General features: G+C 51.5%; 1 protein-coding gene across 7 annotated transcripts in view; it reads left to right on the forward strand.

The window, feature by feature from the left end:
• Nucleotides 1-1,062: 1,062 nt before the first annotated feature.
• The window catches only part of PPCDC (phosphopantothenoylcysteine decarboxylase), a 42,914-nt gene continuing 31,181 nt past the window's right edge, over nt 1,063-12,795 (forward strand). For 2 of the 7 annotated variants that reach the window (XM_034939151.3, XM_034939150.3), the window contains exons 1-2: nt 1,065-2,111; nt 6,747-6,953. In XM_034939151.3, coding sequence (XP_034795042.1) covers nt 6,768-6,953 — 186 coding nt within the window. In that variant the 5' untranslated portion in view covers nt 1,065-2,111; nt 6,747-6,767. Of the gene's footprint in view, nt 2,112-6,746; nt 6,954-12,795 lie in introns of all 7 variants that reach the window. The other 5 variants (XM_034939149.3, XM_034939152.3, XM_008963455.4 and 2 more) reach the window with 5 other exon arrangements.

Below are 12,795 nucleotides of genomic sequence, written 5' to 3' on the forward strand. Positions count from 1 at the left end.
GTCTTCCTGTGGACTTGCGTGGAGCCTCACAGCGGGCTGTGGGGCAGGGGCATGAAAGTATGGGGGGTGGGTGGATCTGTGGTCTGTCATTCCCGAGACCTAGAGCTATACGACCCTGTGTGGCTCCTTCTCTGAGGCAGCCTTCAGTAGGTGATGAAATTGCCACCTAGGCCCCCTGCCTTGGGAGGAGGAAGTAGAAGAAGCAGGCTGGATCGGCCGGGCGTGGTGGCTCACACCTGTAATCCTAGCACTTTGGGAGGCTGAGGTGGGTGGATCACGAGGTCAGGAGATCGAGACCATCCTGGCTAACACGATGAAACCCCATCTCTACTAAAAATACAAAAAATTAGGCGGGCGAGGTGGCAGGCACCTGTAGTCCCAGCTACTCGGGAGGCTGAGGCGGGAGAATGGCGTGAACACAGGAGGCGGAGCTTGCAGTGAGCCGAGATCGCACCACTGCACTCCAGCCTGGGCGACACAGCAAGACTCCATCTCAAAAAAAAAAAAAAGACACGGCTGGATCCCTGCGTAAGGGATGGTTTGGCCCAGATGGTCCACTGCGGCTAAGGGCAGGGGTAGAGCAGAGGCCCCACCTCAGCTCAGGGCAGGGGACCCGCAGCTGGTTCAGCCACCTCAATGAATACAGAGGTTCCTGGGGCCTGTGAAGGCTAGAAAATGAAGGGGGCAGGGAAGCATGCCAGTGTGTGTTCTCCTGCCGCCTTCCCTTTGCCCATTTGATGCCTTCCACCTGGATCGCTATTGGGATCCTCTATCTAACCTCCTGGCTGTCCTTCAAGATTCATTTCAAGTCACTCCTTCAAGAAGGCTTTCCTGCCTAGAGGTGTTGCTTCCTCATGGAGGATCTTACCCTGTCATTTTCTGTGTCCCTGTTTGTCTCAAGAACAGGGACGCATCTGATTTATCTCTGTATCCTGTGCACCTAAAATAGAAGAGGCTTGGTAAATATTAAGTGCCATGAGCCCTCTTTTACTAAGGACCTGCCAACATGGGCCCCATTCACACTAATACCTTGAAGATAGCCCTTTTCTATACTTTGTCATAAAAAAGTAATACACACACCCGGGCAGCAACTTCCACACAAACAAGCACATGTGCAAGGAGATCACCATTATTTCCAGCAAAATGCTCCCCAGGGCCGAGCGTGGTGGCTCACTCCTGTAATCCCAGCACTTTGGGAGGCCAAGGTGGGCGGATTGTTTGAGCCTAGGAGTTTGAGACCAGCCTGGGCAATAGAGTAAGAACCCGTCTCTACAAAAAATACAAACATTAGTCCGGCATGATGGCGCACTCCTGTAGTCCTGGCTACTCCATAGGCTGAGATAGGAGGATGGCTTGAGCCCAAAAGGTGGAGGTTGCAGTGAGTGGAGATAGCACCACTGCGCACTCCAGTCTGGGTGACAGAGCCAGACCCTGTCTCAAAAACAAAACAAAACAAAACAAAACAAAAAAACAGCTCCCCAACAAGATAGCAGGCTACAACATGCATGTGATGAAGCTAATTTGAAGCGCTCAGTGAGAGGTATCTGCATCAAGTTGCAGGAGGAGAAGAGAGAAAGGAGAGATAATCATGTTCCTGAGGTCTCAGCCCTGGATCAGGAGATCATTGAAGTATTAACAGATCCTGACATTAAGGAAATGCTGATGTTTTTGGACTTTGGCAGTCTGTCCAACCTGCAGGTCACTCAGCCAACAGTGGGGATGAATTTCAAAACGCCACGTGGAAGCTGTTTGAATCTTTTTGAGATACTGTAATATTTTCAATAAACCTGGGACAACAGCAAAAAAAAAAAAAGGCCCCAAGCAACAAGCAGTGTGTGTGGGGCTGATAGGAGTGAGGAAAGGAGGTCGGACAGTTATGCCAGCCCCTACCGAGAGTCCCAGCAATACAAAGAACAGGGCCAGGGTTTGCTCCAGGATTTCCCCGGTGGACTACAACTCCCGGAAGGCAGAGAAGTGGACTACAGCTCCCAGAAGGCTGCGCGACACACAGCCAGCCCGGTGCTCTCGTGAGGCGTGCCAGTCAGATTCCGCGGGAGAGCGGCAGAGATACCGCGATATTTGATAGCGGCCCCGAGACGCGCCTGGCGCGGGTGAGCAGTGGAAGGGGGCTGCGAAGCTGGGTTCTCGCGGCGGCGCGGGAGGGGAGGTTCGGGGAGCTGTGTCCGCGAGCGTGGGTCCACGGCTGTCTGTGTGTGTCCTTACTTTCCCCTGTGTGCCCATGAAGCTCTGTTTGCGACTGTGCGTGGGTAGGCGGCCGTCCATCTGTGCGACCTCACTTTCCCGGCTGTACGGGTGGGGCCGCCTGGAGCAGGAGGGACCCCCGAGCCCTGAGTGGAGGGTTTGCATCTGTACCCGTCCAGCCCGCCTTTGTGCTGCTCTGCGATTATTTGTCCAGTGTCGTTTAATCTAGTTTAAATGATGGCCGTGTCAGCTCCTCACACTGAACGCTTACCCGGGCTGCCCAAAGTACAAAGTGTATTTTAAAAGTTGGTAAAATTAAAAAAGGAAAGCCATGGGATGTTGGAAGTAGCCCTAGGCCTGCCAAAAAGTGCTGAGTGCTATTTAAAAATTAGGCCAAATCTTGTCAGAAAAGAACTTCCTGCTGTCCTTGAAGTATTTGGAAGCAGGTGCTAGATGGTGAGCAGGAGAGGTTGCCAAGTTGGGGAAGTGGTGGTTGTCCTGGAGCAGGGGTTTCCACATCTCTCACAGTGGCTGGGAAGTAGCAATTCGCAGTCACTGCCTTTCTAGTAGCCCACGTGTGTGAGTGTGTGTGTTAGATACATTCATCCCTCAGTATCCGCAGGGGATTGCTGTATACTTTTTTTTTTTTTGAGACAAGGTCTCATTCTGTGACCCAGGCTGGAGTGCGGTGGCAGGAACATGGCTCACTGCAGCCTCGACCTCCTGGGCTCAAGGGATCCTCCTGCCTCAGCCTCCTGTGTAGCTGGAACCACAGGCATAAACAACCACACCCGGCTAATTTTTATTTTATTTCATTTTTGTAGAGACAGGGTCTCACCATGTTGCCCAGGCTGGTCTCAAACTCCTGGCTCAAGCTATCCTCCTTCCTTGGCCTCTCAAAATGCTGGGATTACTGGTGTGAGCCACCACGTCACCCTCCCGTATACTCTTTTTTCTTTTCTTTTTTTTTTTTTTTTTTTTTTTTTTTTTGAGTCAGGGTCTCACTCTTGTCTCCCAGGCTGGAGTGTAGTGGTGCAATCATAGCTCATTGCATCTTCGAACTCCCTGGGCTCAGATAATCCTCCCACCTCAGCCTCCCAGGTAGCTGGGACTGCAGGCACGTGCCACCACGCCCTCCATATAATTTAAATAATCTCTAGATTACTTATAAAACCTGATACAGTGTAAATGCTATGTAAATAGTTGCACACTTTTTTTTTTTGTGGTACTATTATTATATTTTGAAATGGTCTCTCTCTGTCACCCAGGCTGGAGTGCAGTGGCACAAACATGGCTCACTGCAGCCTTCTAGGCTCAAGCGATCCTCCTGCCTCAGCCTCCCAAGTAGTTGAGACCACAGGCATGTGCCACCACACCTCACTAACTTTTAAATTTTTTGTAGAGCTGGAGTCTTGCTATGTTACCCAGGCTGGTCTCGAGTACCTGGGTTTGCTCAATCCTCCCACCTTGCCCTCTTAAATTGCTGGGATTACAGGTGTAAGCTGGAGCAGAAGCCTGGGCGGCCGGTAGTGAGGGGCTTTGATGTTAGGCTAAAGGATTCAGGCTCATAATGGATCTTGGATCCCTGCCTACCCACCACCCACTTCCCTTGTTTGGTTCTGCTTGTCTTAGGCTCAGTTCTCATCCTTCCTGTATTGAGCTTGAACGTATACCCTGTCTGGCCTTGCTTTCCTTGCTCTGTCTTTAGTCTGGTTCTGTGCCAGCTCCACCTTTGCCCATATAGGGACTGGCAGGTATCCCTGAAACCTAAAACTCTGCCCTGAATTAAACTCATCAGAGGAGACTTAAACATCACAAGCTGAGGCTCTTTGCTCTGTCTGTCCCTGTCTTTCTGGAGGATAGAGAAGCTGCCATTTTTCTGGCTGTGGCTTACCTGCTTGGCTAGTGCCCTGGGATCTTGAGGCTCAGTAATCAAAGCGTGTAGCCCTATAACCTGCCCACTTGCCAACTCTTTTTGCTGCTCAGCAGTTCCTGTGAATTCAGCAGAGCCCAGGGAAGTCAGGTACTACAGCTACCTGTGCAAATAGGTGATTCCAACAGGTTCTGGTTACAGTAATAGACTTACTGGTTTGGAATTTGATCCTCTTTGCAAGCAAACGAAGGAATCCTGCCAGCCATCACCCTTCCTGGAATTCTCAGGTTGAACTGATTGGACCTTGCCTCCAAATGTTGGTTAAATGATCCACTTTCTATTCTTCAAGTATATTAAGCACACACATACACACACACACCCTCTTTTTTAGGAAGGTAGGTAGGTTTGATCCTTAGCACAGCTTTGCTAAGCAGGCTAAGTACTGTATTTCGGACTATAGTGTCTGCTGTGGGGAAGCAGTTGAAGTCACTAATACAGATTCCTGCCCCAAGTTTAACTGACTGCTTTCTGTAACCTGTTTCCTAGGAATGAGATCAGCTTGATGTGGAGGAGGTTCAGGGGCCTCAGAGATAAAATTTGGCTTCTGGTTTTGCAGGAATCTACCTATCCTAGCACCAGTTGGCTAGGGTGGGACAGGGTCAGCGTTTGCGATCTGGCAGGTAGGTTTCCCTGGAGAATAAAGAATGTGCCTCCATCACCTACCAATGGTGTGTTCTGGGAAGAAGCTGGCTGGTAGCCCTTCTGTACCTTGTCAGATTCTAACAGGGCTCCCCACTCCCTGGGGTAAACTCAGTTCTCCAACTCTGGCCAAGCATTGCCCTGGTTGGGGCCCTGCAGTGGAGCAGACATTGAGATTACTGGCAAATCAAACTTTGGGTGATCTTGCCCTAGGGAACCAGCCTGTGCTTAACCCCTGCTGAGAAGTGGGATAATGCAGCCAAACATGATCCTCAGCCCACGTGGGTTGTGCTCAAGTGCTGAAGGCAAATCCTGGGCAGAGAGGCTAGAGAGCCAAGGGGCCTGTGAGTGAAGACGAGACAGGCCCCTGTGGATGCTCAGCCATGGAGGTAGACATTGGACAACTCACCAGCACTGCTTCCTGGGCAGCTGCCTGGGTTTCCCTTGCCACGCTGATTCTTTTTTGAGTGCATCTTCTAGGACCTTCTGTCTTGGAAGGAGAGCCCCTTACTGCTCTCTTTCATGTATTGACTCAAAGTTTCTGCTGGAAGGAGCTTCAGAGATCATCTGGTCCTACCTCTGCATTTTTCAGATGAAGGGACAGGTCCAGGGAGGGAATGACCCTGGACCAGGGTCACTCCAGGTCAGGAGCACACCAGGGTCAGGGCCCAGGGCTTCTGATTCACAGGCTAGGTATCTGTCTTCTGCCTCACACTGCCTTGGAGGATATAGTTATTCATTCAGCACCTGTTCAGGACTGCCGGCTAGTGGACTGCTGGTTGGCAATTAGACCCGGTCACACATTCAGGGAGCTTGCTGGTGGAGGGAGAGGCAAGGAAACTGATGTGTTAATTGAGTCTGTGATCACCAAAAAGGTGCATCCCAGGGAAGGACTGATCTCAAATAATTTCAGACAGGTGTCATTCCTGTCTTCTCAAACTCAACCTACAGATTCCCCAGAGGCAGCTACTGTGTTTTCCACAATTCCTTTGCATGGTGTTCTTTGTAATCGGTCCTCAGTGATGGTTGCTGATGAAGCACGTTCTGCTGGCCCAACCCGCCACGTGTAGGTTTTGGTGTCCATCAGCCATATTATTATGAGCGCACACTTCTAGCAACGTCTGAGAGCCAGAGGAAGAAGCAAACCAGCCAATCTCCTGGGGTGGCCTGCATCCCCTTTATGCTGGTTTCTTCCTGGGCTTTGATTTGTACGGTGGTGCCCATCTTGATTAACAGGGACAGAGAGGCAAATCTCGTGGCTCCCTGGAGCACCCAAACCTCCTTGTTGCCCAGGGTTCCACCTCACGAGCATCTTTGGAACCCATCCCTTCCTGCCGCTTCCTTTCACCAGTCAGCCCAGTCCACCGCAGCAGCTCCTCTCGCCCTCCAGTCTCTCCACTAGCAGGGTCCCTTTGACACTATCACCAGGTGCCAGCACCATCTTTCTAAAACCAAAACTCCTCACCCTGGCCCTCGCTGCCCACGGCATTCTGGCCTCACCCTGACTTTCAGTCTCACTTCCTGCCCCTCTACCACCCCCCATCACAGTCCGGCCTCACTAGTAAGCCACTCCCTGTTCCCCAACCTGCCATCCTCCTCAGGACCTTCACCTTTGCAAGATTGTTCCTTCCTTTGAAGTGATTTCTTCCTGTCTCTGAAAAACTAACTCATCCTTCAGGACTCAACCCCAACGTCATTTTTTCTGGGATGCAATCTCTGACTTCTAGAGATGGTCACCCTGAGCAGCCACGCACCTGGTACAGCCCTTCCCCACAGCACTGCATCATTCCCTTGTGACTGGCCCATGGGTGGGGAAGGTGTCTCACTTTCTTATCAAACTGTGTGCTCCCTGAAGCCAGGACTGCTGATCCCTTCCGCTGCCTCAGCCTCTGGCCTGGGGCCTAATACGTGGTGCTCCATACATTCTGGTCGACTGTATGAATGAAGGGGGTGGCCCTTGTTCTCCTTTTAGATCCTAAATCCCGACAGCTTTATGGAGCCCAGGCCTGGCAGGCTCCCAGAACTTGAAGCCACCAGACCCCACATGGAACCAAAGGCCTCCTGTCCAGCTGCTGCACCCTTGATGGAGAGAAAATTCCATGTTCTTGTGGGTGTCACGGGGAGTGTCGCAGCCCTGAAGTTGCCTCTTCTGGTGTCAAAGCTTTTGGACATTCCTGGGGTGAGTATCCTCACCAGATAAGCATGGCAGCCTCCGGCATGGGAGGCCGGTGCTCCCGGGGATGGCCCATTGCTCTGCAGTACATGCAATTTTCTTTTTCTTTATCATGTTAATCATGCTTGTGGAGGTCCTGTGTGTGTGGTGCTCTGTGGAGGATTCAGGAGACAGAGACCAGTGCCCAGTGTAACCAGGGTCTAGATTAGATAGTACAGACAGAGCATGAGGGGAGACTGGGAAAGGACCCAGTGAATGGAGGGTTTGGGCTCCCATACATTAACCCTGAGAATCCGTGAAGTCCTGTGTGGGAGGAGGGCTGGCTGGAGAAGTGCAGCAAGTTCTCAGTACCCCCTCCTGCCTTGGACTCCCCGACCCCTGCTTTCATTCCGCCTTGAACACTGCGGCTGTGTTCTCCCTCCTCGTGAGACCTCATGGTTGTCTTGTCAGTCAAATGCTCTGAAACCCCATTGCCTGAAGCTCTAGGTTCAAACTTTGCTCCTTCAGGTGTTCAGAGCTGCCCCAGGGGTCCCCGACTGTGTGCTGGCGTGAGGGACTCTAGCCCCCGTCCTTGGCCAGACCCTCAACTTGGATCTATTTTCTATATTGGGGTTCTGGTGCAGAAGTTCAAGGCTTTAAACAGCGTGAAATCTAACAGGGAGTGGCCCCACTTCCTAGTTCCACCTCCAGGGCCCTTAGTTGGTCTGTCTTATCCCCCTGGTCTTTGCGTGGCTGGGCCCTGCTGGGCTGGCTGCCCTCTCTGCTCCTCTCTCGCCTTTTCACATTCTGTGCAAAGCCTTCCCTGTCTGCCCCAGCCTAGCCCCTGTGGTTTTGGCCCCTTCTTTTAAACTTATTTGACATAGAACTATAGGTTGCCTTAGACACTGCTGGTGTTACTGGCCCCTAGTTTTTGGTGGAGTCTTGTGAAGTTGCTGGGCCCCAGGCCTGGCTTTTCCCTCTCGTTATCAGCTGAGCACCCAAGGTGCAGTGGCCGTATCTGGCATGTCCAGCAGGGGGCGGTGCTTACTCACAGATGACCACGTGGTCACATCAGCTGGGGCTGGGCTGGGAAGTGTTTCACTTTTTTACTTTCCACCAACTTCCACCCAGAAAGTCACCCCATCACCCCACCCCCATGGCTGGGATAAGTCATGAAGCTGCCAGCCAGGGATGACAGCCAGGCCAGAGTGGGGGAGGGAGGAGAGTCTCGTGGCACTCTGACACTGGGTGCTGCACTTTTAGGGCAGTGCTGCTTAGGCCCAGCCACCCCCTGTGTACCCAGAAGCATTGGTAGGAGCTGCCCAGCTAGAGCCGTGAGGGTGGGAGGCCTCTGCCACCACCCCCTGGGGAGGGAGGGAGCCATGCAGTTCCCTTTTCCCATAGCCCCAGAGCAAGTGAGTTTCCGGACTAGGGGTGGATAGGGGCGGGGAGTCCTATCCCAGGAAACAGATGGGCAGCCTCAGAGCGGAGGGAAATGGCAACCCTACTGCTTCCTCCCATCCCACGCAGCCAGCATTTGGCGGGAGGGGGGTTGTGAGGAAAGGGTTGCCTGGAGCAGGGAGGTGCTCCAGCCCACCCCAGGGCCTTTTAGCCTGGGCCCCATGGGATGGCAGGCCATGTCTGGAACAGGACTTGGCTTCCCCTCTCTGGTTGGAGTTGATGCCAAAAGTGAGGCAGCCAGAGGGCACTGAACTGGGAGGGAGGGCTCCCCGACTCAGCCTCTTGGAGCTTGCCTTTCCCATTTGAAAATAGGGCTGATTCCTGCTGCCCATCCCCCAGACTCTTGTCAGGCTCCCTGAGATGTTGGCTGGGGTGGGAGGGGTCACAGATGAAAATGGTCCTGTGCCAGTGACTCAGCACAGAGCCTGGCATGTTGAAGCGCTGGGTTGTGTGTGTTTCCTGGCCATCACCCTGTCCTTTCCCCTTGTTCATGTCCTTTGGGCCAGCCACATGGTGTGGGGCAACCCCACTGGGAAGAGCCATGGAAGCCACAGTTCACCTGCTCTTGTGGAGGGCCCATGCCTTTCATCTGCAGGGAGACAGCTCTCCAAGCCTGGCCTTGCTTATTAGGGCCCTCGTGAGGTGTTGGGATCCAAAGGTAATCCCTGGATTGCCTTGTGTTGGCCCCAGTGGTGGCGTCTATCCCTGCACACTCCCCTTCACTCCCTGATGGCCCTGATCTCCACATTGCCTCCTGCTGGATCTCCTGCAGGAGCATCATTGTCCCTTGGAGCAGTCACTTTCAGCTCTTCGCCTGCTGAGTCGTGGGTTCAGGTGCTCAAGGCTTTCCGGAACTTCCTTAGGTACATCCAGATTTTGTCTAGCACATGAACAGCTGGGGTGTGGGCTGCAGGGAGCTGGGGGATTCTACAGATCTGGCCCATCACTATTCCTGATTGACCAGTATGTCCAGACATCCCGGGAAAGCCGCTAATGTCAAGGTAGCCAAATCAGGGAGACTGTGAGGGGTGGTGGAGAGACATGGATTAGCCACAAGCCACACACACCAGCAGTCAGGGAGAGTAGTCACTAGCAGAGATGACCTTGAGTATGTTGGGGCAGGTGGGCAACCGTGTCACAAGAGAGGCAGCTGAGCACATTTCTGACGCTGGGACCCTGGGCAAGTCCGTTCTTTTTGGCCATAATTTTCTTATCCACACAGTGAAGGAGGGGCAGGTTCTCAAATGATCCATCTCCAGGGCCTCTTCTGGCACTGGTGTTAGAAGATTCTAGATGTGAGGGCAAAAAGGACTAGGACCCAAAGGCAGCCTGAGAGAAGGTCCTGGGGCTCAGGAGCTTCAGGATGCCGGGGGTTTTGTAGTTCCGTAGTTGTCATGTAATTGAGTGGCAGTAAAATCTGGGTTGTCAGCTCAGGCAGTTTCTTCCCTGGGGTTGGCAGCCTGGCCCATGCAGGGGAGCAAAAATGGCTTTCCTCCATCTTGCTAGGCTGCTTGGCTGGGCTATGAGTTCAACTGACTTATAAACAAAATTAACAGGGCCGGGTGCGGTGGCTCACTTTGGGAGGCTGAGGCGGGCGGATCACTTGAGGCCAGTTCGAGACCACCCTAGCCAACATGGTAAAACCCCAGCTCTACTAAAAATACAAAAATTACCCGGTTGTGTTGGGCGCCTATAATCCCAGTTACTCAGGAGGCGGAGGCAGGAGAATCGCTTGAACCCAGAAGGCAGAGGTTGCAGTGAGCTGAGATCATGCCACTGCACTCCAGTCTGGGTAACAGAGCAAGACTCCATCTCAAAACAATAACAACAAAAAACAAGATCAACAGGAGAAAACCATATTTAGTTACATATCTGCACATGGGTGTACCACAAAATATGAGATTCCCAGAAGGGTGAGATGGCTGAAGCCTGTATAGCAGCCTGAGCTACAGAAGGAAATAGGGGCTTGGGGCTTCTGGGGGTGGTGGCGACACAAGTTATGGGAGGGTGAGGGGAGGAATTATACGGTCTTGTTAGGCAGATAAAAACCTCTCAGATAATAAAAGATGCCTCAGCAGATTGTCAATAAGTCAGTCTTCCTTTCTCAGGGAGGGGGACTCAGGACAAGGAGAATCCCTCTTTAGGCAGATAAGAGAAGTTCAGAGAAAGTTCCTCCCTGCATTTGTTTTTTCCCCAGTGCCTTCAGGTTTGAAATAATCAGCATACCAAAGCTGCATATTATGGGGTGGCATTTCCTGAACTCCTTCATCCACACCCTTCAAACATGGGAGGAGAAGACAGACATCGCCCTAGCTTTTGCCAGGGCAGGTGTCAGCAGAATTCAGAGCCAAAAGGGGATTTCTAAAGATAGAGAAAACCCCCGACTCAAGGAGTCAGCAGGCCTCGGGCTCAGAGAAGGATACATTTCTAGGGTGTCTGTCAGGACATCCAGGTCTGTCGAGGGTGAGGAAAAGAAGGCTCTGCTTATATGTAGTGTGGAGTAAATTCTGACTTTCTGGAGGACCACTTGACAATATTGAGAGAAATTAAAACATGTTCATAGTCCTTGATTTACCCACAGGATTAAACTCTGTGGGGTGTATTTACAAAGTAAAAGGATGTCCATTATAGCATTATTTATAATTTCAAAGCAAAACTGGAAGCAAACAAAATATCCAGCAGTAGAGAGCTGTGATGCCCTTATGATTTATGGGACAATCTCTCAGTGGATTACTTGGCAATGATTCAGAAAAATGGGGTGGCTCTCTCTGTGCTGAAGGGAGCAATCATCAAGATGGAAGCGGAATAAGCAGGGTGTAGGAGCTAGCAAACTGGACCCCCCCAGGCCAAATTCGGCTCAGTGCCTGTTTTTGTATAGCCTACAGCTAAGAATGATTTTTACATTTTAATTTTTATTATTTATTTTTGAGACAGGGTCTTGTTCTGTTGCTCAGGCTGGAGTGCAGTGGTGTGATCACTGCTCACTGTAGCCTCGACCTCCCAGGCTCAAGCAGTCCTCCCACCTCAGCCTCCCAAATAGTTGGGACTGCAGGCGTGCCATCACACTCTGCTAATTTTTTTGCATTTTTTTTGTAGATACAGGATTTCGCTATGTTGCCCAGGCTGGTCTCAAACTCCTGGGCTCAAGTGATCTGTCTGCCTCCACCTCCCAAAGTGCTGGGATTACAAGCATGTGCCACTGTGCCTGGCCTGATTTTTACATTTTTAAATGATTAAGTCAAAAGAAAAATAGTATTTTATGACTCAGAAAAAAAGTGATATAAAATTCAGATTTCATGTCCAAGACAATTTATTGGAACACAGCCATACCCATTCATTTACGTATTGCCTATGGCTGCATTCGTGCTACTACAGAGTTAAATCATTACGACAAAGCCTAAAATATCATCTGGCCCTTTATAGAGAAGGTTTGCCGACCCCTGGTATGCAGCCTGATTTCTTCTGTGTGTTCTTATACTGAGTTACTGCGCACAGTTTTTTCCTCTGGAGGTGGTTACCCTTGTGAAGGGGGACAAGTGGAGGAAGGGAAACTTGCATTTTTCATTTTTGTATCATTCTGTTCAGTTTTAATTTGTAACCTATGTGTATACTTGTGTGTGTGTGTTTTTTTGTTTGTTTGTTTGTTTGTTTTAAGTCAGTGGGGCTTTTGGTGGGAATATTGGGGAACATTCTTGGTAAGTTTGTGCTTTTTTTTTTTTAAAGTGCTCACTGAGGAAAGAGCAGAAGACATAAGGCCTGGTTTGAGGATTTCTCTTTTTTTCTGGGTGGGGGCCACCTGCCCGCTCTGTGTCCTGATGTGGAAACTCTGAGACCTTTATTTGTGCCTCTGCCTGCTTGGCTGGCCCCTTCCTCCTCTGGCCTGCAGCCCTGTCACCTGCTCCTCTAGGGACAGAGCTCTGTCGGCCTCTGGGCCGAGGGTCCCACACCCCAGGGTCCTTCCCTGATTGCCCAGAACAATGTTCCTGTGCAGAGCCTCCCTAGACCACCTCCCTGGTTTCCTTCTTGAGAATTTTCTGAAGTTGGGGAAGCACACAGAAGGGTTGGCATGAGGAGCTGACACAACCAGAACACCAGCTCCCCCAGGGGCAGATGAGAGCACGACTGTTTCCTGCAGAGCCAGGTGGGAAAGGTCAGGGTCACAGAAGGGCTGGGGTGGTACGGTGAGCTGGATGGACCCCTACCATGTCGTCTAAATGGCCCATGCATGGGTCATAAGGGGAAACCAGGGACAGAGGAAGAGGGTCTCGCCCACGGCCTTCCAGGGAGTGAGTGAGTTGGCAGAACTGGGGGCTTGAGGCCAGGTTTCCTGGGTCCTATCAGTGAGTGAATTGAAGAGCTCAGACCTGGAGCTCATTCTCTGCTCAAGCTCACCAATGCTTGAGGATGG

Source organism: Pan paniscus, chromosome 16 (genome assembly GCF_029289425.2).
Source record: "Pan paniscus chromosome 16, NHGRI_mPanPan1-v2.0_pri, whole genome shotgun sequence".
Classification (NCBI taxonomy): Eukaryota; Metazoa; Chordata; class Mammalia; order Primates; family Hominidae; genus Pan; species Pan paniscus.